Source organism: Heptranchias perlo, unplaced genomic scaffold (genome assembly GCF_035084215.1).
Source record: "Heptranchias perlo isolate sHepPer1 unplaced genomic scaffold, sHepPer1.hap1 HAP1_SCAFFOLD_196, whole genome shotgun sequence".
Taxonomy (NCBI): Eukaryota; Metazoa; Chordata; class Chondrichthyes; order Hexanchiformes; family Hexanchidae; genus Heptranchias; species Heptranchias perlo.
Window position 1 is genome coordinate 274,316 of NW_027139212.1, and position 26,469 is coordinate 300,784.

General features: G+C 53.2%; 2 protein-coding genes across 2 annotated transcripts in view; one reads left to right on the forward strand and one right to left on the reverse strand.

The window, feature by feature from the left end:
* The window catches only part of LOC137309965 (uncharacterized), a 44,343-nt gene extending 24,187 nt beyond the window's left edge, over positions 1-20,156 (reverse strand). The window contains exons 1-3 of the mRNA XM_067977961.1: positions 19,394-20,156; positions 18,695-19,270; positions 18,317-18,411 (exon numbers count right to left, since the gene is read on the reverse strand). Of these exons, the coding sequence (XP_067834062.1) occupies positions 18,317-18,411; positions 18,695-19,270; positions 19,394-20,156 (1,434 nt within the window). The remainder of the gene's footprint in view (positions 1-18,316; positions 18,412-18,694; positions 19,271-19,393) is intronic.
* A 1,202-nt stretch (positions 20,157-21,358) lies between these two features.
* Positions 21,359-26,123, forward strand: LOC137309963 (early growth response protein 1-like). Its single transcript, XM_067977958.1, has 2 exons — positions 21,359-21,767; positions 23,639-26,123. The coding sequence occupies exons 1-2, from the start codon at positions 21,596-21,598 to the stop codon at positions 25,294-25,296; spliced, it is 1,830 nt and encodes a 609-aa protein (XP_067834059.1). The 5' UTR covers positions 21,359-21,595; the 3' UTR covers positions 25,297-26,123.
* The last annotated feature ends 346 nt before the right edge of the window (positions 26,124-26,469 follow it).

Consider the following 26,469-nt stretch of genomic DNA (forward strand, 5'->3'; position numbering starts at 1 on the left):
GTGTAGGACGGTCAGTGTTATCACACAGTCCCTGGAGAAAGGACGGAGTGAAGTGCAGGACGGTCAGTGTTATCACACAGTCCCTGTATAAAGGACGGAGTGAAGTGCAGGACAGTCAGTGTTATCACACAGTCCCTGGAGAAAGGACGGAGTGAAGTGCAGGACGATCAGTGTTATCACACAGTCCCTGGAGAAAGGACGGAGTGAAGTGCAGGACGATCAGTGTTATCACACAGTCCCTGGAGAAAGGACGGAGTGAAGTGCAGGACGGTCAGTGTTATCACACAGTCCCTGTATAAAGGACGGAGTGAAGTGCAGGACGGTCAGTGTTATCACACAGTCCCTGTATAAAGGACGGAGTGAAGTGCAGGACGGTCAGTGTTATCACACAGTCCCTGTATAAAGGACGGAGTGAAGTGCAGGACGGTCAGTGTTATCACACAGTCCCTGTATAAAGGACGGAGTGAAGTGCAGGACGGTCAGTGTTATCACACAGTCCCTGTATAAAGGACGGAGTGAAGTGCAGGACGGTCAGTGTTATCACACAGTCCCTGTATAAAGGACGGAGTGAAGTGTAGGACGGTCTGTGTTATCACACTGTCCCTGTATAATGGACGGAGTTATGTGTTGGACGGTCAGTGTTATCGCACAGTCCCTGTATAAAGGACCGAGTTATGTGTTGGACGGTCAGTGTTATCACACAGTCCCTGTATAAAGGACGGAGTGAAGTTTAGGACGGTCAGTGTTATCACACAGTCCCTGTATAATGGACGGAGTGAAGTGTAGGACGGTCAGTGTTATCACACAGTCCCTGTATAATGGACGGAGTTATGTGTTGGACGGTCAGTGTTATCACACAGTCCCTGTATAATGGACGGAGTTATGTGTTGGACGGTCAGTGTTATCACACAGTCCCTGTATAATGGACGGAGTTATGTGTTGGACGGTCAGTGTTATCACACAGTCCCTGTATAATGGACGGAGTGAAGTGTAGGACGGTCAGTGTTATCACACTGTCCCTGTATCATGGACGGAGTGAAGTGTAGGACGGTCAGTGTTATCACACAGTCCCTGTATAATGGACGGAGTGAAGTGCAGGACGGTCAGTGTTATCACACAGTCCCTGTATAATGGACGGAGTGAAGTGCAGGACGGTCAGTGTTATCACACTGTCCCTGTATAATGGACGGAGTGAAGTGTAGGACGGTCAGTGTTATCACACTGTCCCTGTATAATGGACGGAGTGAAGTGCAGGACGGTCAGTGTTATCACACTGTCCCTGTATCATGGACGGAGTGAAGTGTAGGACGGTCAGTGTTATCACACAGTCCCTGTATAATGGACGGAGTGAAGTGCAGGACGGTCAGTGTTATCACACAGTCCCTGTATAATGGACGGAGTGAAGTGCAGGACGGTCAGTGTTATCACACTGTCCCTGTATAATGGACGGAGTGAAGTGCAGGACGGTCAGTGTTATCACACTGTCCCTGTATAATGGACGGAGTGAAGTGCAGGACGGTCAGTGTTATCACACAGTCCCTGTATAATGGACGGAGTGAAGTGCAGGACGGTCAGTGTTATCACACAGTCCCTGTATAATGGACGGAGTGAAGTGCAGGACGGTCAGTGTTATCACACTGTCCCTGTATAATGGACGGAGTGAAGTGCAGGACGGTCAGTGTTATCACACAGTCCCTGTGAATGACACTGATCCTCATGTTGTCCGTGTTGTGTTTTCCTGAGACGGTTCAATCAATGGGAATGCCCTGAGCCCAGTCCACTGACAACTAATCCCTGTGTGTCCATCAATAATAGATGGGGTTGGAAGCTGTGATGGTTGTGCGGAGGTAGCAGCCTGTTTGGGAGACCCTGGATAGACACAATGACGCACAACTGCAAAGATCAAACACATTCGCAGCTCACAGATGGAGCCGGGGGCTGAGGCACGCAGGCGCACTGTCATCTGACTGCGTCTAAATCTCCTCCATCTGGCAATGGGCCAGGTTTAAAAAAAGAACAAGGCGAGAAGGTGTGGAGGAGGGGCAGAGGCAGGAGCACTCTGTACAGGAATCAGCTTTTCTGTGCAGAGAGCAGTCTGTCTACACAGGGGCAGTCTGTCTGTGCAGTCTGTCTGCACAGGGTGCAGTCTGTCTGTGAACAGAGCAGTCTGTCTATACAGGGAGCAGTCTGTCTTTCCAGGGGGCAGTCTGTCTATACAGGGAGCAGTCTGTCTATACAGGGGGCAGTCTGTCTGTAAAGAGAGCAGTCTGTCAACACAGGGGCAGTCTGTCTATGCAGGGAGCAGTCTGTCTATACAGGGGGCAGTCTGTCTGTACTGAAAGCAGTCTGTCTATACAGGGAGCAGTCTGTCTGTACTGAAAGCAGCCTGTCTATACAGGGAGCAGTCTGTCTATACAGGGGGCAGTCTGTCTACACAGGGAGCAGACTGTCGATACACGGGGCAGTCTGTCTATGCAGGGAGCAGTCTGTCTATACAGGGAGCAGTCTGTCTGTAAAGAGGGCAGTCTGTCTATACAGGGAGCAGTCTGTCTGTACTGAAAGCAGCCTGTCTATACAGGGAGCAGTCTGTCTTTCCAGGGGGCAGTCTGTCTATACAGGGGGCAGTCTGTCTACACAGGGAGCAGACTGTCGATACAGGGGGCAGTCTGTCTATGCAGGGAGCAGTCTGTCTATACAGGGGGCAGTCTGTCTGTAAAGAGAGCAGTCTGTCTATACAGGGAGCAGTCTGTCTATACAGGGAGCAGTCTGTCTATACAGGGAGCAGTCTGTCTGTAAAGAGGGCAGTCTGTCTTTTCAGGGAGCAGTCTGTCTATACAGGGAGCAGTCTGTCTATACAGGGAGCAGTCTGTCTGTACTGAAAGCAGCCTGTCTATACAGGGAGCAGTCTGTCTATACAGGGGGCAGTCTGTCTATACAGGGGGCAGTCTGTCTGTATTGGGAGTAGTCTGTCTATGCAGGCAGCAGTTTGTCTGTACTGGAAGCAGCTTGTCTGTACATGGAGCATTCTGTCTATACAGGGAGCAGTCTGTCTATACAGGGGGCAGTCTGTCTATACAGGGAGCAGTCTGTCTGTACTGAAAGCAGCCTGTCTATACAGGGAGCAGTCTGTCTACACAGGGGGCAGTCTGTCTGTACAGTCTGTCTGTACAGGGGGCAGTCTGTCTGCAAACAGAGCAGTCTGTCTATACAGGGAGCAGACTGTCGATACAGGGGGCAGTCTGTCTATGCAGGGAGCAGTCTGTCTATACAGGGGGCAGTCTGTCTGTGCAGTCTGTCTGTCCAGGGGGCAGTCTGTCTGCACAGGGTGCAGTCTGTCTGTAAACAGAGCAGTCTGTCGATACAGGGGGCAGTCTGTCTGTAAACAGAGCAGTCTGTCTATACAGGGGGAAGTCTGTCTGTAAACAGAGCAGTCTGTCCATACAGGGGGCAGTCTGTCTGTAAACAGAGCAGTCTGTCTATACAGGGAGCAGACTGTCGATACAGGGGGCAGTCTGTCTATGCAGGGAGCAGTCTGTCTATACAGGGGGCAGTCTGTCTATGCAGGGAGCAGTCTGTCTATACAGGGGGCAGTCTGTCTGTAAAGAGAGCAGTCTGTCTATACAGGGGGCAGTCTGTCTATACAGGGAGCAGTCTGTCCATACAGGGAGCAGTCTGTCTATACAGTGAGCAGTCTGTCTATACAGGGGGCAGTCTGTCTATACAGGGGGCAGTCTGTCTATGCAGGGAGCAGTCTGTCTATGCAGGGAGCAGTCTGTCTATACAGGGAGCAATCTGTCTATACAGGGAGCAGTCTGTCTATACAGGGGGCAGTCTGTCTGTAAACAGAGCAGTCTGTCTATACAGGGGGCAGTCTGTCTGTAAACAGAGCAGTCTGTCTATACAGGGGGCAGTCTGTCTGTAAACAGAGCAGTCTGTCTATACAGGGGGCAGTCTGTCTGTAAACAGAGCAGTCTGTCTATACAGGGAGCAGACTGTCTATACAGGGGGCAGTCTGTCTATGCAGGGAGCAGTCTGTCTATACAGGGGGCAGTCTGTCTGTAAAGAGAGCAGTCTGTCTATACAGGGAGCAGTCTGTCTATACAGGGGGCAGTCTGTCTATACAGGGGGCAGTCTGTCTATACAGGGAGCAGTCTGTCTGTACTGAAAGCAGCCTGTCTATACAGGGAGCAGTCTGTCTATACAGGGGGCAGTCTGTCTATGCAGGGGGCAGTCTGTCTATGCAGGGGGCAGTCTGTCTACACAGGGGGCAGTCTGTCTATACAGGGGGCAGTCTGTCTGTATTGGGAGTAGTCTGTCTATGCAGGCAGCAGTTTGTCTGTACTGGAAGCAGCTTGTCTGTACATGGAGCATTCTGTCTATACAGGGAGCAGTCTGTCTATACAGGGGGCAGTCTGTCTATACAGGGAGCAGTCTGTCTGTACTGAAAGCAGCCTGTCTATACAGGGAGCAGTCTGTCTACACAGGGGGCAGTCTGTCTGTACAGTCTGTCTGTACAGGGGGCAGTCTGTCTGCAAACAGAGCAGTCTGTCTATACAGGGAGCAGACTGTCGATACAGGGGGCAGTCTGTCTATGCAGGGAGCAGTCTGTCTATACAGGGGGCAGTCTGTCTGTGCAGTCTGTCTGTCCAGGGGGCAGTCTGTCTGCACAGGGTGCAGTCTGTCTGTAAACAGAGCAGTCTGTCTATACAGGGGGCAGTCTGTCTGTAAACAGAGCAGTCTGTCTATACAGGGGGAAGTCTGTCTGTAAACAGAGCAGTCTGTCCATACAGGGGGCAGTCTGTCTGTAAACAGAGCAGTCTGTCTATACAGGGAGCAGACTGTCGATACAGGGGGCAGTCTGTCTATGCAGGGAGCAGTCTGTCTATACAGGGGGCAGTCTGTCTATGCTGGGAGCAGTCTGTCTATACAGGGGGCAGTCTGTCTATGCTGGGAGCAGTCTGTCTATACAGGGGGCAGTCTGTCTGTAAAGAGAGCAGTCTGTCTATACAGGGGGCAGTCTGTCCATACAGGGAGCAGTCTGTCTATACAGTGAGCAGTCTGTCTATACAGTGAGCAGTCTGTCTATACAGGGGACAGTCTGTCTATACAGGGGGCAGTCTGTCTATGCAGGGAGCAGTCTGTCTATGCAGGGAGCAGTCTGTCTATACAGGGAGCAGTCTGTCTATACAGGGAGCAGTCTGTCTATACAGGGAGCAGACTGTCGATACAGGGGGCAGTCTGTCTATGCAGGGAGCAGTCTGTCTATACAGGGGGCAGTCTGTCTGTGCAGTCTGTCTGTCCAGGGGGCAGTCTGTCTGCACAGGGTGCAGTCTGTCTGTAAACAGAGCAGTCTGTCTATACAGGGGGCAGTCTGTCTGTAAACAGAGCAGTCTGTCTATACAGGGGGAAGTCTGTCTGTAAACAGAGCAGTCTGTCCATACAGGGGGCAGTCTGTCTGTAAACAGAGCAGTCTGTCTATACAGGGAGCAGACTGTCGATACAGGGGGCAGTCTGTCTATGCAGGGAGCAGTCTGTCTATACAGGGGGCAGTCTGTCTATGCTGGGAGCAGTCTGTCTATACAGGGGGCAGTCTGTCTGTAAAGAGAGCAGTCTGTCTATACAGGGGGCAGTCTGTCCATACAGGGAGCAGTCTGTCTATACAGTGAGCAGTCTGTCTATACAGGGGGCAGTCTGTCTATACAGGGGGCAGTCTGTCTATGCAGGGAGCAGTCTGTCTATGCAGGGAGCAGTCTGTCTATACAGGGAGCAGTCTGTCTATACAGGGAGCAGTCTGTCTATACAGGGGGCAGTCTGTCTGTAAACAGAGCAGTCTGTCTATACAGGGGGCAGTCTGTCTGTAAACAGAGCAGTCTGTCTATACAGGGGGCAGTCTGTCTGTAAACAGAGCAGTCTGTCTATACAGGGGGCAGTCTGTCTGTAAACAGAGCAGTCTGTCTATACAGGGAGCAGACTGTCGATACAGGGGGCAGTCTGTCTATGCAGGGAGCAGTCTGTCTATACAGGGGGCAGTCTGTCTATGCAGGGAGCAGTCTGTCTATACAGGGGGCAGTCTGTCTGTAAAGAGAGCAGTCTGTCTATACAGGGAGCAGTCTGTCTATACAGGGGGCAGTCTGTCTATACAGGGGGCAGTCTGTCTATACAGGGAGCAGTCTGTCTGTACTGAAAGCAGCCTGTCTATACAGGGAGCAGTCTGTCTATACAGGGGGCAGTCTGTCTATGCAGGGGGCAGTCTGTCTATGCAGGGGGCAGTCTGTCTACACAGGGAGCAGACTGTCGATACAGGGGGCAGTCTGTCTATGCAGGGAGCAGTCTGTCTATACAGGGGGCAGTCTGTCTGTAAAGAGAGCAGTCTGTCTATACAGGGAGCAGTCTGTCTATACAGGGAGCAGTCTGTCTATACAGGGAGCAGTCTGTCTATACAGGGAGCAGTCTGTCTGTAAAGAGGGCAGTCTGTCTATACAGGGGGCAGTCTGTCTTTTCAGGGGGCAGTCTGTCTATACAGGGAGCAGTCTGTCTATACAGGGAGCAGTCTGTCTGTACTGAAAGCAGCCTGTCTATACAGGGAGCAGTCTGTCTATACAGGGAGCAGTCTGTCTGTACTGAAAGCAGTCTGTCTATACAGGGAGCAGTCTGTCTGTACTGAAAGCAGCCTGTCTATACAGGGAGCAGTCTGTCTATACAGGGGGCAGTCTGTCTACACAGGGAGCAGACTGTCGATACAGGGGGCAGTCTGTCTATGCAGGGAGCAGTCTGTCTATACAGGGAGCAGTCTGTCTGTAAAGAGGGCAGTCTGTCTATACAGGGAGCAGTCTGTCTATACAGGGGGCAGTCTGTCTATACAGGGAGCAGTCTGTCTGTAAAGAGGGCAGTCTGTCTATACAGGGAGCAGTCTGTCTATACAGGGAGCAGTCTGTCTGTAAAGAGAGCAGTCTGTCTATCCAGGGAGCAGTCTGTCTGTACTGAAAGCAGCCTGTCTATACAGGGGGCAGTCTGTCTATACAGGGAGCAGTCTGTCTGTAAAGAGAGCAGTCTGTCTATACAGGGAGCAGTCTGTACTGAAAGCAGCTTTTCTGTAAAGGGAGCAGTCTGTCTATACATGGAGCAGTCTGTCTATACAGGGAGCAGTCTGTCTATATTGGGAGTAGCCTGTCTATGCAGGCAGCAGTTTGTCTGTACTGGAAGCAGCTTGTCTGTACATGGAGCATTCTGTCTATACAGGGAGCAGTCTGTCTGTGTTGGGAGCAGTCTGTCTGTGTTGGGAGTAGTCTGTCTGTACTGGATGCAGCCTGTCTGTGCAGGGAGCAGTCTGTCTGTAAGGGGAGTAATCTGTCTGTAAGGGGAGTAGTCTGTCTCTTCTGGGAGCAGCCTGTCTGTGTTGTGAGCAGTCTGTCTGTACTGAGAGCAGACTGTCTGTATGGGAGAGGTTTCTCCAGAAGGGAAGCAGTCTGTCTGTACTGGGAGCATCCTGTTTGTACAGGAAGTAGTCTATCTGTACCAGAAGAAGTTTCTCTGTACTGGGAGCAGTGTGTCTGTATAGGTAGCAGTGTGACTGTTTTGGGAGCAGCTTGTCTGTATAGGTAGCAGCCTGTCTGTACAGGGAGCAGCCTGTCTGTACAGGGAGCAGCCTGTCTGTACAGGGAGCAGACTGTCTGTACTGGGAGCAGTCTGTCTGTACAGGGAGCAGCGTGACTGTTCTGGGAGCAGACTGTCTGTGTTGGGAGCAGTCTGTCTGTACAGGGAGCAGTCTGTCTGTACTGGGAGCAGTCTGTCTGTACAGGGAGCAGCGTGACTGTTCTGGGAGCAGCTTGTCTGTGTTGGGGGCAGTCTGTCTGTACAGGGTGCAGTCTGTCTGTTCTGGCAGCAGCCTGTCTGTGTTGGGAGCAGTCTGTCTGTACTGAGAGCAGACTGTCTGTATGGGAGAGGTTTCTCCAGAAGGGAAGCAGTCTGTCTGTACAGGAAGCCACCTGTCTGTACTGGGAACATCCTGTTTGTACAGGAAGTAGTTTATCTGTACTGGAAGAAGTTTCTCTGTACTGGGAGCAGTCCGTCTGTACTGGGACAGCCGGTCTGAACTGGGAGCAGCCTGTCTGAACTGGGAGCAGCCTGTCTGTACAGGGAGCAGTGTGTCTGTACAAGGAGCAGGCGGTCTGTACTGGGAGTAGTCTGTTTGTACTTGAAGCATTCTGTATGTTCTGGGAGCAGTCTGTCTGTACTGGGCGCATCCTAACTGTACAGGAAGTAGTCTGTCGGTACAGGAAGTAGTCTGTCATTACAGGGAGCTGGCGGTCTGTACTGGGAGCAGCCTGTTTGTACTGGGTGCAGTATTTTTGTACTGGAAGCAGTCTGTCTGTACTGGGAGTAGTCTGTCTGTACTGAGAACAGTCTGTCTGTACTGAGAACAGTCTGTCTGTACTGGGAGTAGTCTGTCTGTACTGAGAACAGTCTGTCTGTACTGGAAGCATTCTATATGTTCTAGGAGCAGTCTGTCTGTACTGGGAGCATCCTATCTGTACAGGAAATAGTCTGTCTGTACAGAAAGCAGTCTGTCGGTACAGGGTGCTGGCGGTCTGTACTGGGAGCAGCCTGTCTGTACTGTGTGCAGTATTTTTGTACTGGGAACAGTCTGTCTGTACTGGAAGCATTCTGTATGTTCCAGGAGCAGTCTGTCTGTACCGGGTGCTGCCGACCTGTACTGCGAGCAGTCTGTCTGTACAGGGAGCAGCCTGTTTGTACTGGGAGCAGGCGGTCTGTACTGGGAGCAGGCGGTCTGTACTGGGAGCAGGCGGTCTGTACTGGGAGCAGTCTGTCTGTACAGGAAGAAGTTTATCGGTACAAGGAGCAGCCTGCCTGTACTGGGTGCAATATTTTTTTACTGGGAACAGTCTGTCTGTACTGGAAACATTCTGTATGTCCTGGGAGCAGTCTGTCCGTACCGGGAGCATCATGTCTGTACAGGAAGTAGTCTGTCTGTACAGAAAGAAGTCTGTCTGAGCAGGGAGTAGCTTGTCTGTACTGGGAGCAGTCTGTCTATACTGGGACCGTGGGGGCAGTCTCTCTGTACTTGAAGCAGCCTATCTGTACTGGGAGCAAGCTGTCTCTACTTGGATCGTGTGGCTGGCTGTCTGTACTTGGATCAGTCTGTCTGTACTGGGACCACCATGTCTGTTCAGGAAGCAGCTTGTCTGTTATGGGAGAAGTTTGTCTGTACTGGAATCAGCCTGTCTGTGCAGGGAGTAGCCCGTCTATACAGGAAGTAATCTGTCTGTACAGGAAGTAATCTGTCTGTACAGGAAGTAGTCTTTTTTTTTCATTCGTTTATGGGATGTGGGCGTCGCTGGCGAGGCCGGCATTTATTGCCCATCCCTAATTGCCCTTGAGAAGGTGGTGGTGAGCCGCCTTCTTGAACCGCTGCAGTCCGTGTGGTGACGGTTCTCCCACAGTGCTGCAAGGAAGGGAATTCCAGGATTTTGACCCAGTGACGATGAAGGAACGGCGATATATTTCCAAGTCGGGATGGTGTGTGACTTGGAGGGGAACGTGCAGGTGGTGTTGTTCCCATGTACCTGCTGCCCTTGTCCTTCTAGGTGGTCGAGGTCGCAGGTTTGGGAGGTGCTGTCGAAGAAGCCTTGGCGAGTTGCTGCAGTGCATCCTGTGGATGGTGCACACTGCAGCCACAGTGCGCCGGTGGTGAAGGGAGTGAATGTTTAGGGTGGTGGATGGGGTGCCAATCAAGCGGGCTGCTTTATCTTGGATGGTGTCGAGCTTCTTGAGTGTTGTTGGAGCTGCACTCATCCAGGCAAATGGAGAGTATTCCATCGCACTCCTGACTTGTGCCTTGTAGATGGTGGAAAGGCTTTGGGGAGTCAGGAGGTGAGTCACTCGCCGCAGAATACCCAGCCTCTGAACCTGCTCTCGTAGCCACAGTATTTATATGGCTGGTCCAGTTAGGTTTCTGGTCAATGGTGACCCCCTGAATGTTGGTGGTGGGGGATTCGGCGATGGTAATGCCTTTGAATGTCAAGGGGAGGTGGTTAGACTCTCTCTTGTTGGAGATGGTCATTGCCTGGCATTTGTCTGCCGCGAATGTTACTTGCCACTTATCAGCCCAAGCCTGGATGTTGTCCAGGTCTTGCTGCATGCGGGCTCTGACTGCTTCAATATTTGAGGGGTTGCGAATGGAACTGAACACTGTGCAGTCATCAGCGAACATCCCCATTTCTGACCTTATGATGGAGGGAAGGTCATTGATGAAGCAGCTGAAGATGGTTGGGCCTAGGACACTGCCCTGAGGAACTCCTGCAGCAATGTCCTGGGGCTGCGATGATTGGCCTCCAACAACCACTACCATCTTCCTTTGTGCTGGATATGACTCGAGCCACTGAAGAGTTTTCCCCCTGATTCCCATTGACTTCAATTTTACTAGGGCTCCTTGGTGCCACACTGAGTCAAATGCTGCCTTGATGTCAAGGGCAGTCACTCTCACCTCACCTCTGGAATTCAGCTCTTTTGTCCATATTTGGACCAAGGCTGTAATGAGGTCTGGAGCCGAGTGGTCCTGGCGGAACCCAAACTGAGCTTCGGTGAGCAGATTATTGGTGAGTAAGTGCCGCTTGATAGCACTGTCGACGACACCTTCCATCACTTTGCTGATGATTGAGAGTAGACTGATGGGGCGGTAATTGGCCAGATTGGATTTGTCCTGCTTTTTGTGGACAGGACATACCTGGACAATTTTCCACATTGTCGGGTAGATGCCAGTGTTGTAGCTGTACTGGAACAGCTTGGCTAGAGGTGTGGCTAGTTCTGGAGCACAAGTCTTTAGCACTACAGTTGGGATGTTGTCGGGGCCCATAGCCTTTGCTGTATCCAGTGCACTCAGCCGATTCTTGGTATCACATGGAGTGAATCGAATTGGCTGAAGACTGGCTTCTGTGATGGTGGGGATATCGAGAGGAGGCCGAGATGGATCATCCACTCGGCACTTCTGGCTGAAGATGGTTGCAAATGCTTCTGCCTTGTTTTTTGCACTCACGTGCTGGACTCCGCCATCATTGAGGATGGGGTTGTTTACAGAGCCTCCTCCTCCTGTTAGTTGTTTAATTGTCCACCACCATTCATGACTGGATGTGGCAGGATTGCAGAGCTTTGATCTGATCCGTTGGTTGTGGAATTGCTTAGCTCTGTCTGTAGCATGTTGCTTCCACTGTTTAGCATGCATGTCGTCGTGAGTTGTAGCTTCACCAGGTTGCCACCTCATTTTTAGGTAGGCCTGGTGCTGCTCCTGGCGTACTCTTCTACACTCCTCATTGAGCCAGGGTTGATCCCCTGGCTTGTTGGTAATGGTAGAGTGAGGAATATGCTGGGCCATGAGGTTACAGATTGTGCTGGAATACAATTCTGCTGCTGCTGAAGGCCCACAGCGCCTCATGGATGCCCAGTTTTGAGCTGCTAGATCTGTTCTGAATCTATCCCATTTAGCACGGTGGTAGTGCCACACAACATGTTTGATGGTGTCCTCAGTGCAAAGACGGGATTTCATCTCCACGAGGACTGTGCGGTGGTCACTCCTACCGATATTGTCATGGGCAGATGCATTTGCGACAGGTAGATTGGTGAGGACGAGGTCAAGTAAGTTTTTCCCTCGTGTTGGTTCGCTCACCACCTGCCGCAGGCCCAATCTGGCAGCTATGTCCTTCAGGACTCGGCCAGCTCGGTCAGTCGTGGTGCTACCGAGCCACTCTTGGCGATGGACATTGAAGTCCCCCACCCAGAGTACATTTTGTGCCCGTGCTACCCTCAGTGCTTCCTCCAAGTGGTGTTCAACATGGAGGAGGACTGATTCATCAGCTGAGGGAGGACGGTAGGTGGTAATCAGCAGGAGGTTTCCTTGCCCATGTTTGACCTGATGCCATGAGATTTCATGGGGTCCAGAGTCAATGTTAAGGACTCCCAGGGCCACTCCCTCCTGACTGTATATCACTGTACCGCCACCTCTGGTGGGTCTGTCCTGCCGGTGGGACAGGACATACCCAGGGATGGTGATGGAAGAGTCTGGGACGTTGGCTGAAAGGTATGATTCTGTGAGTATGGCTATTGCTTGACTAGTCTGTGGGACAGCTCTCCCAATTTTGGCACAAGTCCCCAGATGTTGGTGAGGAGGACCTTGCAGGGTCGACTGGGCTTGGTTTGCCTTTGTCGTGTCCGGTGCCTAGTGGTCCGTCTGGTTGTATTCTTATTATGACTTTTTTTAGCGAGATTGTACAACTGAGTGGCTTGCTAGGCCATTTCAGAGGGCAATTAAGAATCAACCACATTGCTGTGGGTCTGGAGTCACATATAGGCCAGACCGGATAAGGACGGCAGGTTTCCTTCCCTAAAGGACATTAGTGAACCAGATGGATTTTTACGACAATCCAGTAGTTTCATGGCCACCATTACTGATACTAGTATTTTAATTCCAGATTTTATTTAATTAATTGAATTTAAATTCGCCAGCTGCCATGGCGGGATTTGAACTCATGACTTCAGATTATTAGTCCAGCCTCTGGATTACTAGTCCAGTAGCATAACCACTATGCTACCGTACAGGAAGCAGTTTGTTTGTACTTCGATCAGTCTGTCTGTACTGGGACCACCCTGTCTGTTCAGGAAGCAGCTTGTCTGTAATGGGAGAAGTTTGTCAAGAGCGGGAGCAGCCGTCTGTACTTGGAGCAGTCCATCTGTACTGGGAGCAGTCTCTCCGTACTGGGAGCAGCCTGACTGTACTAGGAGCCGTCTGTCTGTTCAGGAAGCAGCTTGCCGTTGTGGGAGAAGTTTTTCTGTACTGGAATCAGCCAGTCTGTACTGGGAGCAGCCTGTCTATACTGGGAGCAGTCTGTCTGTACTGGGAGCAGTCTGTCAGTACAGGCAGCAGGCGGTCTATACAGGCAGCAGGCGGTCTATACAGGGAGCAGCCTGTCTGTATTGGGAGCAGTCTGTCTGTACTGGGAACAGTCTGTTCTTACTGGGAGCAGGCAGTCTGTACTGGGAGCCGTCTGTCTGTACTGGGAGCCGTCTGTCTGTACTGGGAGCAGTCTGTCTGTATTGGGAGCAGTCTGTCTCTACTGGGAGCCGCCTGTCTGTAATGGGAGTTGTCTGTCTGTACTGGGACTGGGGAGGGGTAGTCTGTCTGTACTTGGATCAGTCTGTCTGTTCAGGTAGCAGCTTGTCTGTAGTGGGAGATGTTTGTTTGTACCGGGAGCAGCCTCTCTGTATTGGGAGCAGCCGGCCTGTACTGGGAGCAGCCGGCCTGTACTGGGATAAAAACAGAAAATGCTGGAAACTCTCAGCAAGTGAGGCAGCATCTGTGGAGAAAGAAACAGAGTGAATGTTTCAGGTCGAAGACCTTTCGTCAGAACTGGAAGATGTTAAAGAGTTAAAGTTTTTAAGCAAACACAGAGACAGGGAAAGTGGGGGAGGGGAGGAAAGAACAAAAGGGAAGGTCTGTGATAGGGTAGAGAGCAGGAGTGATTAAATGACAAAAGAGATGATGGTGCAAGGCAAGGAGGGTGGGAATGGGACAAGTAAAGGAACAAACGATGGGTCTAGAGGAGCTGTAAATGGCAACAGCAGAACCATTACCAGCACATGCTGTCCAATAAAGTGGGAGCAGTGGTTCTGATCTGAAGTTATTGAGATCAATGTTGAGTCTGGAAGGTTGTGAAGTGCCTCATCGAAAGATGAGGTGTTGTTCCTCGAGCTTCCATTGAGCTTCATTGGAACAGTGTAAGAGGCCGAGGACAGAGAGGTCAGAGTGGGAGTGGGACAGGGATTTAAAATGGCAAGTGACCGGCAGGTCAGGGTCACACTTGTGGACTGACCGGAGGTGTTCAGCAAAGCGATCACCCAGCCTGTGTTTGGTCTCCCCAGTGTAGAGACCGCATTGTGAGCAGTGAATACAGTCAGTAAATTGAAAGATGTACAAGTAAACCGCTGTTTCACCTGGAAGGAATGTTTGGGGCCCTGGACGGTGGGAAGGGAGGAGGTGAAAGGTCAGGTGTTGCATCTCCTGAGCTCGCACGGGAAGGTGCCATGGGGAGGAGAGCGGGTGTTGGGGGTGATGGAAGAGTGGGCCAGGGTGTCGGGGAGGGAGTGGTCCCTTCGGAATGCTGGGAGGGGAGGGGAAGATGTGTTTGGTGGTGGGATTGCACTGGAGGTGGCGGAAATAGCGGAGGATGATACATTGAATGTGGAGGCTGGTGGGCAGAAGGTGAGGACCAGGGGGACCCTATCGTGGGTCTGGGAGGGAAGGGAAGGGGTGAGGGCAGAAGTGCGGGAAATGGGACGAACACAGTCAAGGATCAACTACAGTGGAGGGGAATCCTCAGTTGAGGAAAAAGGAAGACAAATCGGAAGCACTGGTGTGGAAGGTGGCATCGTCAGAACAGATGCAACGGAGATGGAGAAACTGGGAGAAGGGAATAGAGTCCTTACAGGAAGCGGGGTGGGAGGAAGTGGAATCAAGGTAGTTGTGGGAGTTGGTGGGCTTATGGTAGACATTGGTTGACATCCTATCCCCTGGAAATAGAGATAGAGAAGTCGAGGAAGGGAAGGGAAGAGTCAGAGATGGACCATGTGAAAGTGAGGAAAAGGTGGACATTGGAAGTAAAGTTGATGAAATGTTCCAGTTCAGGGCGAGAGCAGGAAACGGCACTGATACTGTCATCGATGTACCGGAAAAAGAGGTGAGGGAGGGGACCCGAGTAGGACTGGAACAAGGAATGTTCCACATATCCCACAAAAAGGCAGGCATAGCATATCCCACATGGGTTCCCATAGCAACAACTTTTATTTGGTGGAAGTGAGTGGAGTCAAAGGAGAAGTTGTTGAACGTAAGAACAAGTTCAGCCAGGCGGAGGAGGGTGGTGGTGGATGGGGGCTGGTTGGGTCTCCGTTCAAGGAAGAAGTGGAGGGCCCGCAGGCTGTCCTGGTGGGGGATGGAGGTGGAGAGGGACAGGATGTCCATGATGGATAGGAGATGGTTAGGGCCGGGGAACTGGAAACTGTTCAAGTGGCGGAGGGCGTCAGAAGAGTCATGGATGTAGGTTGGAAGAGACTGGACAAGGGGAGAGAAAATAGAGTCGAGATAGGAGGAAATAAGCTCCGTGGGGCAAGAACAGGCTGTACTGGACCAGTCTGTCTGTGCTGGGGCCAGTCTGTCTGTGCTGGGGCCAGTCTGTCTGTGCTGGAGCATTCTGTCTGTGCTGGGGCCAGCCAGTCTGTGCTGGGGCCAGCCAGTCTGTACTGGGGCCAGTCTGTCTGTGCTTGGCCAGCCTGGCTGTACTGGGACCAGTCTGTCTGTACTGGGCCTGTCTGTCTGCACTGGGACTAGACTGTCTGTACTGGGACTAGGCTGTCTGTACTGGGCCTGTCTGTCTGCACTGGGACTAGACTGTCTGTACTGGGACTAGGCTGTCTGTACTGGGCCTGTCTGTCTGCACTGGGACTAGACTGTCTGTACTGGGACTAGGCTGTCTGTACTGGGCCTGTCTGTCTGTACTGGGCCTGTCTGTCTGCACTGGGCCTAGACTGTCTGTACTGGGACTAGGCTGTCTGTACTGGGCCTGTCTGTCTGCACTGGGCCTGTCTGTCTGTACTGGGACTAGGCTGTCTGTACTGGGCCTGTCTGTCTGCACTGGGACTAGACTGTCTGTACTGGGACTAGGCTGTCTGTACTGGGCCTGTCTGTCTGCACTGGGACTAGACTGTACTGGGACCACAGGCCAGCAGGGAGTATTGAGGAGGCCGTTTTCACACAGATTAGTGAGAAACAACCGCCTGTATCTCCAGAACCGAGTGCCTCAAACACGAGGATCGTCCGCATTGCAGGGAGCGGCTCGGTGTGAGGAGTGGAGAATCCCCGCACCCGCTGCCGGGCAGGCTCTCCCCAGGTCCCCGGCCGGCTCTCCCCAGCCTGCCCACGGGCTGTGGTGCTGCCGCTCACTGCAGCTGTGCGTGGGCTGCCGTGGGACTGCGAGCCGCCGAGTGATTGGTGTTTGCAGAGAATTAATGGGAAACGCGGGGGCTGCAGCGGGGAAGCCGGAGCCAGTGACCTGAGACCAGCAACTGAGAGCTCAGTAACTGGGAATCCCCTCTCACATCGCCCCGGGCTCCGGCTCTCCTCACTCTCTCTCCTCACTCTCGCCATCTTACAATCTCTCTCTCTCTCCCTGTCACCCTCCTCTCTCTCTCTCTCTCTCTTTCTCTCGCCCTCTGACAATCTCTCTCTCTCTCCCTCACCCCCTCTCTCTCTCTCCCTTTCTCTCTCTCTGTCACCCCCTCTCTCTTCCTCTCTCTCTGTCACCCCCTCTCTCTCTCCCTCTGTCTCTCCTTCACCCCCTCTCTCCCTCTCTCTCTCACCCCACCTCCGTCTCTGTCACCCACCCTCTCTCTGTCCCTCTCTCTGTCAGTCACCCCCCCCCCGTCTCTCTCTGTCAACCCCCTCTCTCTGTCAACCCCCTCTCTCTCTGTCCCTTTCTCTCTCTGTCCCTTTCTCTCTCTGTCCCTTTCTCTCTCTGTCCCTCTATCTCTGTCACCCCCCCCTCTCTCTCTGTCACCCCCTCTCTCTGTCACCCTCCCCACTCTCTCTCTGTCACCCTCCCCACTCTCTCTCTGTCACCCTCCCCACTCTCTCTCTGTCACCCCCTCTCTCTCTCTCTGTCACCCTCCCCCTCTCTCTCTGTAACCCCCCTCTCTCTCTCTCTGTCACCCTCCCCACTCTCTCTCTGTCACCCTCCCCACTCTCTCTCTGTCACCCTCCCCACTCTCTCTCTGTCACCCCCTCTCTCTCTCTCTGTCACCCTCCCCCTCTCTCTCTGTAACCCCCCTCTCTCTCTCTCTGTCACCCTCCCCTCTCTCTCTGTCACCCTCCCCCTCTCTCTCTGTAACCCCCCTCTCTCTCTCTCTCTGTCACCACCCCTCTCTGTCACCCTCCCCTCTCTCTCTCTCTGTCACCCTCCCCTCTCTCTCTCTGTGTCACCCACCCCCCTCCCTTTCTCACACAGTGCTCCCCTCCACCCCTCTCCCCGGTGCTCACACTCGGTGCGGCTAATTTTAATCTCTATCACAGTCCGCCCTTTTCTCCCTCCGGTAGTTTAGAGCTGGCTCGTGTTTTAATGCCTGTTCCTCTCACTACCCCACGCTCTCCATGTCCCACACATTATACATTGATCAGTGAGGATGCGGGTGTGCACGGGTTTATACAAGTAATGGGGATTTCGCTGCAAACCTGACGGGCAACCCGTCCCACCTTTTATTAAGATGGCTGCTGATGTTATCTGCAGCAAACACGCCCCCGCACACCAGGAATCCCGTCTTTAGAAAGCTGGCGGCCCCGCGAGTCTCTGAGCGCGGCACACACTTTCCTGGGTCAGATTTATATCCCTGAATGTTGGTTTAATATTCAGCCTGCGTGTACATTCGCTAAAGCGGCCAATAAAACCTCAGTCCCTGTCTGAGTCCGGGGACAGCCCTGACTCGCTCATTAATGTCCATGGGTTTGTTTGTACTGAAGGAAGCGAGAGAGGCTGCGACTGTGACCCAGCCAGCCCCTGCCCCTCAAATCCTGTCAGGCACCTGGGTAAAATCCGGTCCGACAGACAGACAGACTGCCCCGAGCTCAGAGAGGGAGGGGGACAGGGAGAAAGAATGAGAGGAATAGGAAAGACAGGCAAATAGAGAAACGGGAGAGAGGGAAGGGGGAGAGAGAGGGGGAAAGGGAGGGAGAGGGAGGGGGGAGAGAGAGCGGAGAGGGAGGGAGAGGGAGAAAGAGAGAAAGGAGAGGGAGAAAGGGGGAGAGGGAGAGAGAGAGAGAGGGAGAGACAGAGGCGGAGAGAGAGAGAGGGGGAGAGCGAGGGAGAGTGGTAGAGAGAGGAGAGAGAGAGGGGGGAGAGAAAGAGAGAGGGGAGAGGCAGAGAGAGGGGGAGAGGGAGGGAGAGTGGTAGAGAGAGGAGAGAGAGAGGGGGAGAGGGAGGCAGAGAGAGAGAGGGGGGAGAGAAAGAGAGAGGGGAGAGGCAGAGAGAGGGGGAGAGGGAGGCAGAGAGAAAGAGAGAGAATAAAAAGACATATTGAGAAAGTGGACTGATCAGTAGCCAACAGTGCAAATCATAAACAGGAAGTGTTACATAAGTGTTGTTCCATATCACACTCCTGTCCATCCTGCAGCGGTGGAGGTCTATCTGTGGCGGGGGCACAAACTCCTGTCACAAACAAATAATATTAATAGATGATGCACATTAAATCACACACACATACTCACCCAGGCGGTAACTGAAGCTTGGGACCCCCAGCTTGAAGATAGATAACGAATACAATTTACCGCATCAAAAACAAAACACTGCGGGTGCTGGAAATCTGAAATAAAAAACGGAAAATGCTGGAAATACTCAGCAGGTCAGAGCAGCGCCTGTGGAGAAAGAAACTGAGTTAACATTTCAGGTCGAAGACCCTTCGTCAGAACTTAAAAAAGTGACAAAAGGGAGCCCCCCCACAGAGCTCTGTTGGGATTTATTGGGACTGTGCTGGGAGGTCTCTCACAGAGCTGTGGTGGGATTTCTTAAATATGTGCTGGGAGCTCTAAGAATGGCGATCTGTAAGCGCTGTGCTGGATTCTCTTGGAGCTGTGCTGGGAACTCACCTGCAGAAGTATGCTGGGATCTCGGAGCTGTGCTGGGAAGTCTCCCACATAGCCGTGCTGGGATCTTGGAGTTCTGCTGGGAGCTCTCCCACAGAGCTGTGCTGGGATCTCGGAGCTGGGCTGGGAACTCCTCTGCAGAAGTATGCTGGGATCTCGGAGCTGCGCTGGGAGCTCTCCCACAGAGCCGTGCTGGGATCTCGGAGCTGTGCTGGGAGCTTTCCCACAGAGCCGTGCTGGAATCTCGGAGCTGTGCTGGGAACTCCCCTGCAGAAGTATGCTGGGATCTCGGAGCTGTGTTGGGAACTCCCCTGCAGAAGTATGCTGGGATCTCGGAGCTGTGCTGGGATCTCGGAGCTGTGCTGGGAGCTCTCCCACAGAGCCGTGCTGGAATCTCGGAGCTGTGCTGGGAACTCCCCTGCAGAAGTATGCTGGGATCTCGGAGCTGTGCTGGGATCTCGGAGCTCTGCTGGGAGCTCCCCCACAAAGCTGCGCTGGGATCTCGGAGCTGTGCTGGGAGCTCCCCCACAGAGCCATGCAGTGAACTCGGAGCTCTGCTGGGAGCTCCCTCACAGATCCCTGCTGGGATTTCGGAGCTCTACTGGTCGCTGTATTAGGAGCTCCCCCACAGATCCATGCTGGGATCTCGGAGCTCTGCTGGGAGCTCTCCCACAGATCCCTGCTAGGATTTCGGAGCTCTACTGGTCGCTGTGTTGGGAGCTCCCCCACAGAGCCATGCTGGGAACTCGGTGCTCTGCTGGGAGCTCCCCCACACAGCCATGCTGGGATCTCCCCCACAGAGCCATGCTGGGATCTCGGAGCTCTGCTGGGAGCTCCCCCTATAGAGCCATGCTGGGAACTCCCCCACAGATCCGTGCTGGGATCTCGGAGCTGTGTTGGGAACTCCCCTGCAGAAGTATGCTGGGATCTCGGAGCTCTGCTGGGAGCTCCCCCACAGAGCTGCGCTGGGATCTCGGAGCTGTGCTGGGATCTCCCCCACAGAGCCATGCTGGGATCTCGGAGCTGTGCTGGGAGCTCCCCCACAGAGCCATGCAGTGAACTCGGAGCTCTGCTGGGAGCTCTCCCACAGATCCCTGCAAGGATTTCGGAGCTCTACTGGTCGCTGTGTTGGGAGCTCCCCCACAGAGCCATGCTGGGATCTCGGAGCTCTGCTGGGAGCTCCCCCACAGAGCCATGCTGGGAACTCCCCCACAGATCCGTGCTGGGATTTCGGAGCTCCACTGGTAGCTGTATTGGGAGCTCCCCCGCAGATCCATGCTGGGATCTCGGAGCTCTGCTGGGAGCTCTCCCACAGATCCCTGCTAGGATTTCGGAGCTCGACTGGTCGCTGTGTTGGGAGCTCCCTCACAGAGCCATGCTGGGATCTCGGAGCTCTGCTGGGAGCTCCCCCACAGAGCCATGCTGGGATCTCGGAGCTCTGCTGGGAGCTCCCCCACAGAGCCATGCTGGGAACTCCCCCACAGATCCGTGCTGGGATCTCGGAGCTGTGCTGGGAGCTCCCCCACAGAGCCATGCAGTGAACTCGGAGCTCTGCTGGGAGCTCCCCCACAGATCCCTGCTGGGATTTCGGAGCTCTACTGGTCGCTGTGTTGGGAGCTCCCTCACAGAGCCATGCTGGGATCTCGGAGCTCTGCTGGGAGCTCCCCCACAGAGCCATGCTGGGAGCTCGGAGCTCTGCTGGGAGCTCCCCCACAGAGCCATGCTGGGAGCTCCCCCACAGAGCCATGCAGTGAACTCGGAGCTCTGCTGGGAGCTCTCCCACAGATCCCTGCTAGGATTTCGGAGCTCTACTGGTCGCTGTGTTGGGAGCTCCCCCACAGAGCCATGCTGGGATCTCAGAGCTGTGCTGGGAGCTCCCCCACAGATCCGTGCTGGGATCTCGGAGCTCTGCTGGGAGCTCCCCCACAGATCCGGGCTGGGATCTCGGAGCTGTGCTGGGAGCGGTTGCAGCGCCGTGTTACTGTTGTTGAGTCGAGTGTCGGAGGGAGGGAGGGAGGGAGAGGGAGGGGGTGAAATAAACGGCACCGACTGCCCCGCCCCTTCACTTGAGAGTTGGAGCCGGAAAGTTTATTTATTTTTTCCGGGAGTTGAAAGTCCATCTGCGGCAGCGGCCCGGGGCCAGGAGCCGGGGCTGGGCCCAGCTCCCAGCGCTTCTGGGCTCAGCACTTTCTCTCTCTCTCCCTCTCCCTCCCTCGGCTGGCGGAAGCTCCATATTTGGGCCGGGCCCGGGACCCGCCGGATGCCCAAATATGGGCGCGGGGAGCGGCGTGACCAAATATGGCCAGGCGGAGCCCGGGGTCTTCCGGGAGAGCTCGCTCACCCCGGCTCCTGCATCATCCTCCTCCCCTCCCCTCCCCTCCCCTCCCCGCCCCTCCCCTCCCTCGGCCGGAGGGAGAGGGGTGAGGGGCTCCTACCCCACCCGGGCCGGGGGGAGGGGGGAGTGTGCTGGTCTGCTGGGGAGGGTCTCCCGCCCCGGGGGAGGGGGAGGGGGGGGGGCTCCCCGCTCGCGCACATACGTCACAGAGGAGCCGCCGCGCGCGCGTGTGTGGAAGGGGGCGGGGCCTGCCCAAACATGGTCTTCCTGCTCTCCTTATATGGGCATGTACGTCACGGCCAGGGCAGCGCGGAACCCGCTAAATAGCCGCGGCTCCCAATGCTGGCGAGGGAAAGCATTCATTGAGCGGGGGAAGAGAGAGACGGAGAGAGAGAGAGAGAGAGAGAGAGGAGGGCTCGGCACGGCACGGCTCGGCTCGGCTCGGCTCGGCTCGGCACGGCGTCTGCCATCTAAAACACACCGGCTTCTCCCCCCCTCCTCCTCCTCCCCTTCACCCCCCCCCTCCCTCCCTCACCACCCCCCCCACTGGACGGTGAGATCGAGCCGCGATGGTGACCAAGGCGGAGATTATGTCCCCCCTGCTCTCGGACCCGCTCTACCACTCCCTGGACGCCTACCCCAAGCTGGAAGATGTGATGATGACGGGCACTTTTGTCACAGCCTCCACCGACCAGCCCTTCTACGGGGAACCCCTGGAGCAGTTCGAGCATCTGCCAGCAGGTGAGTCCCCCCGGCGGGCCACCCTTACACCAGCCAGCCAGCCGCGCAACCCAGCACCGCACCGCGGACCCGGTCGCGCTGAGCTGGGCTCCGCTCGGTCTTTCCCTCTGCCGCCAGCTCCTGCGCTAACGTTGGGTGTCATTAAAAGTGACATTGATGTGCGGGGCACCGGAGGCATCGATCAGGGGGCGCGGTGACGCTGGAAGAAGGTTTCCCTCGGTGTTAGGTAGAATTGTTTAATCGATTGGATGTTCCATATTGGGAATCTTGCGCTCTGCATTATTTATTCCAGTGCAGTGTCAGGAAACACCGCCCGCGCAGCGAGACAGTGCAGGGAATACCACTGACACAAACAGAGAATCCTCACACACAGGGAGACACATACACACACACTCACAGAGAATCCTCACACACAGGGAGACACACACAGAGAATCCTCACACACACACAGAATCCTCACACACAGGGAGACACACACACACACACTCACAGAATCCTCACACACACTCACAGAATCCTCACACACACTCACAGAATCCTCACACACACACACAGAGAATCCTCACACTGACAGAATCCTCACACTGACAGAATCCTCACGCTGACAGAATCCTCACACACACAGAGACACACACAGAATCCTCACACACAGAGAGAGAGACACACACACACACACACACTGACAGAATCCTCACACTGACAGAATCCTCACGCTGACAGAATCCTCACACACACAGAGACACACACAGAGAATCCTCACACACAGAGAGAGACACACACACACACACACACACACTGACAGAATCCTCACACTGACAGAATCCTCACGCTGACAGAATCCTCACACACACAGAGACACACACAGAGAATCCTCACACACAGAGAGAGACACACACACACACACACACACACTGACAGAATCCTCACACTGACAGAATCCTCACGCTGACAGAATCCTCACACACACAGAGACACACACAGAGAATCCTCACACACAGAGAGAGAGAGACACACACACACACACACACACTGACAGAATCCTCACACTGACAGAATCCTCACACACACAGAGACACACACAGAGAATCCTCACACACAGAGAGAGAGAGACACACACACACACACACACACTGACAGAATCCTCACACTGACAGAATCCTCACACACACAGGGACACACACACACAGAACCCTCACACAGGGACACACACACAGAACCCTCACACACAGGGAGACACACATAGAATCCTCTCTCTCACACACACACAGAACCCTCACACACAGGGAGACACACACAGAATCCTCTCTCTCACACACACACAGAATCCTCACACACAGGGACACACGCACACCGATATAGACAAGGACACGGTGAAATATACACACCGATATAGACAAGGACACGGTGAAATATACACACCGATATAAACAAGGGGACACAGTGAAATATACACACCGATATAAACAAGGACACAGTGAAATATACACACCGATATAAACAAGGACACGGTGAAATATACACACCGATATAAACAAGGGGACACAGTGAAATATACACACCGATATAAACAAGGACACAGTGAAATATACACACCGATATAAACAAGGGGACACAGTGAAATATACACACCGATATAAACAAGGACACGGTGAAATATACACACCGATATAAACAAGGGGACACACATAGATACAACATATAAACAGACACCTTAAACAGAGGCACGCATAGATACAGAAATGCTGACACATTAATATTTACAGGCAACACACAATGTCAGGCAGACTGAGATTATGCCTGCTAGATGTTGAGGTCTCACTGATGGTTGTTTGATGCAATCTATTAAAAATTATTTTCCTTTCTCCTTCCAGACACATTTACAGATATTTCACCCAGTGGTGAGAAATCCCTCGTTGAGCCGTACTCGGGCCAGAACTGTCAGCTCCCATCGATCACCTATACAGGTCGCTTCTCACTGGAGCCCGCTCCCAGCAACAACAGCCTGTGGCCCGAGCCTCTCTTCAGTCTGGTCAGTGGCATCGTGAGCATGAGCACTCCTTGCACGCCCTCTGCCTCCTCTAGCCAGCCCATGAGCTGCTCTGTCCAACAAAGCGAGTCCAATGCCATCTACTCTGCCCCTTCTTCAACCTTCGCCAACTCCAGCTCTGATATCTTCACGGATGCCCAGTCTCAGGGCTTCCCGAGCCCGGGCAATGCCATCCAGTACCAGCCTCCGGGTTACTCAAACACCAAGAACTGCAGCACAAACTTCCAAGTGCCAATGATCCCGGACTATTTGTTTCCCCAGCAAGAGGACATCACCATGAGCAACTCGGAGCAGAAACCTTTCCAGGCACTGGAGCCCAGAGCCCAGCCTTCTCTCATCCCGCTGTCCACCATCAAAGCGATCGCCAGTCAGACCAGCTGTCCTGAACTCAAGAACATCAACAACACTTACCACTCCCAACTGATCAAACCCTCCCGACTGAGGAAATACCCAAACCGGCCAAGCAAGACTCCTCCTCACGAGAGACCCTACGCCTGTCCCATGGACTCCTGTGACCGGCGCTTCTCCAGGTCGGATGAACTCACTCGCCATATCCGCATTCACACGGGCCAGAAACCTTTCCAGTGTCGCATCTGCATGAGGAACTTCAGCAGAAGTGACCACCTCACCACTCACATCCGCACACACACTGGCGAGAAGCCGTTCGCCTGTGAAATCTGTGGGAGGAAGTTTGCCAGGAGCGACGAGAGGAAAAGGCACACCAAAATCCACCTGAGGCAGAAGGAGAAGAAAGCAGAAAAGGCCATCTGTATCTCCAGCTCCACTCTGCCTGCAATCTCCTACCCATCCTCAGTCACCAGCACGTATCCCTCCGCAGTAGTGAGCACCTCCTTTGAATCCCCAATCACCAGCGCGTATCCCTCCACAATAGTGAGCACCTCCTTTGAATCCCCGGTCACCAGCACGTATCCCTCCGCGGTAGTGAGCACCTCCTTTGAATCCCCGGTCACCAGCACGTATCCCTCCGCAGTAGTGAGCACCTCCTTTGACTCGCCAGTCACCAGCACGTATCCCTCCGCAGTAGTGAGCACCTCCTTTGACTCGCCAGTCACCAGCGCGTATCCCTCCACAATAGTGAGCACCTCCTTTGACTCGCCAGTCACCAGCACGTATCCCTCCACAATAGTGAGCACCTCCTTTGAATCCCCGGTCACCAGCACGTATCCCTCCACAATAGTGAGCACCTCCTTTGAATCCCCGGTCACCAGCACGTATCCCTCCGCAGTAGTGAGCACCTCCTTTGAATCCCCGGTCACCAGCACGTATCCCTCCGCAGTAGTGAGCACCTCCTTTGAGTCCCCAGTCATGAGCACGTATCCCTCCACAATAGTGAGCACCTCCTTTGACTCTCCAGTCACCAGCACGTATCATTCATCAGTGGTGACCAACACTTACCCATCAGTGACCTCACCCCGATCAGAGATGCCATCAGCCCTGACGCCAAGGATAATTGTGATCTGAAGTTATTCAGGTCTCTGACAGTGGACTTGTTTTTATATAAATAGACTTTGCCTTGCTATCGTGTACTCGTGCCACGCATTCCACCCCCCCATCCCTCACCATTCTGCAGGTACTGTTGATGTGAAGATTGTCTTATGGGGGATAAAGCCTTTGCATATTCCATCCTGTATTATTTGGAGTTGGCAGGGCAATTGGTGAATGTTTCTATCGTGCAATGCTGTCATCGGTCCCTTCAAACAAAACAAAATGCACTTGGAATGCCATCAGCTGGCAACATGTGCAAGAGATATTCTTTATTCTGTGGAGATCACCGCAGTACTTGTCAAGTGGCACAACTTTGCTTTGTCTTTGAGTTGGTTTTCAAGTGATGAGAAGTCTGTGTGCCTTCAATGTGCAGCTTGCTGACATGTGTCTCTGTTAGTGGATGCGCTGCATCAAAGCCTTAAAGGTGAAAGGAGAGAAATGGTCACAAAAGGCACTTTGCAGATGGAGGGAATGTCAGAGGACGGGGAAGAAGGGGAGAAATGCAAATGACATTTCTTTTGAATGTAAGCAAAAAATATCTAAAGTATATTTTTGTAATCTAAGTGTAAATAGATTCAGAGTCCGGATGTTGCAGTACCTACCGAGTAGGCGTGTATTTTTTGTATGTTCTCGACATGCGTTTCACCTGGTGGATACATTTCAATGTACAGTGTTTGTAAACGGAGCGCCTGACTGTTCTCGCTTCTTATACATTGGAATGCGCTTTACTGCCAATTGGATATTTGGTGTACAATATATCCTCGAGAAAAAAGTAAAATAAATCTTCAAAAGATTTCTCTCTAGGTTTCTGATTATCGACTGGTCTCCTCATTAAAAGTGCAAACCATATTCCCTGAAAGTGAGCTACATGCAGGTACACTCACTCCCCAAACAGAGACACTCACTCCCCAAACAGAAATTCACTCTTCAAAGAGAGGGTATGGGGAAAAGGCGGGAAAGTTGAGTTGAGGTAAAAAACAGAGACATTCATTACCGAAACAGGTATATTCTATTCTCAAACAGAGATATTCATCACCAAAGCAGAGACATTCACCACCAAAGCAGAGACATTCACCACCAAAACGGACACATTCATCACCAAAGCAGAGACATTCAGCACCAAAGCAGAGACATTCATCACCAAAACAG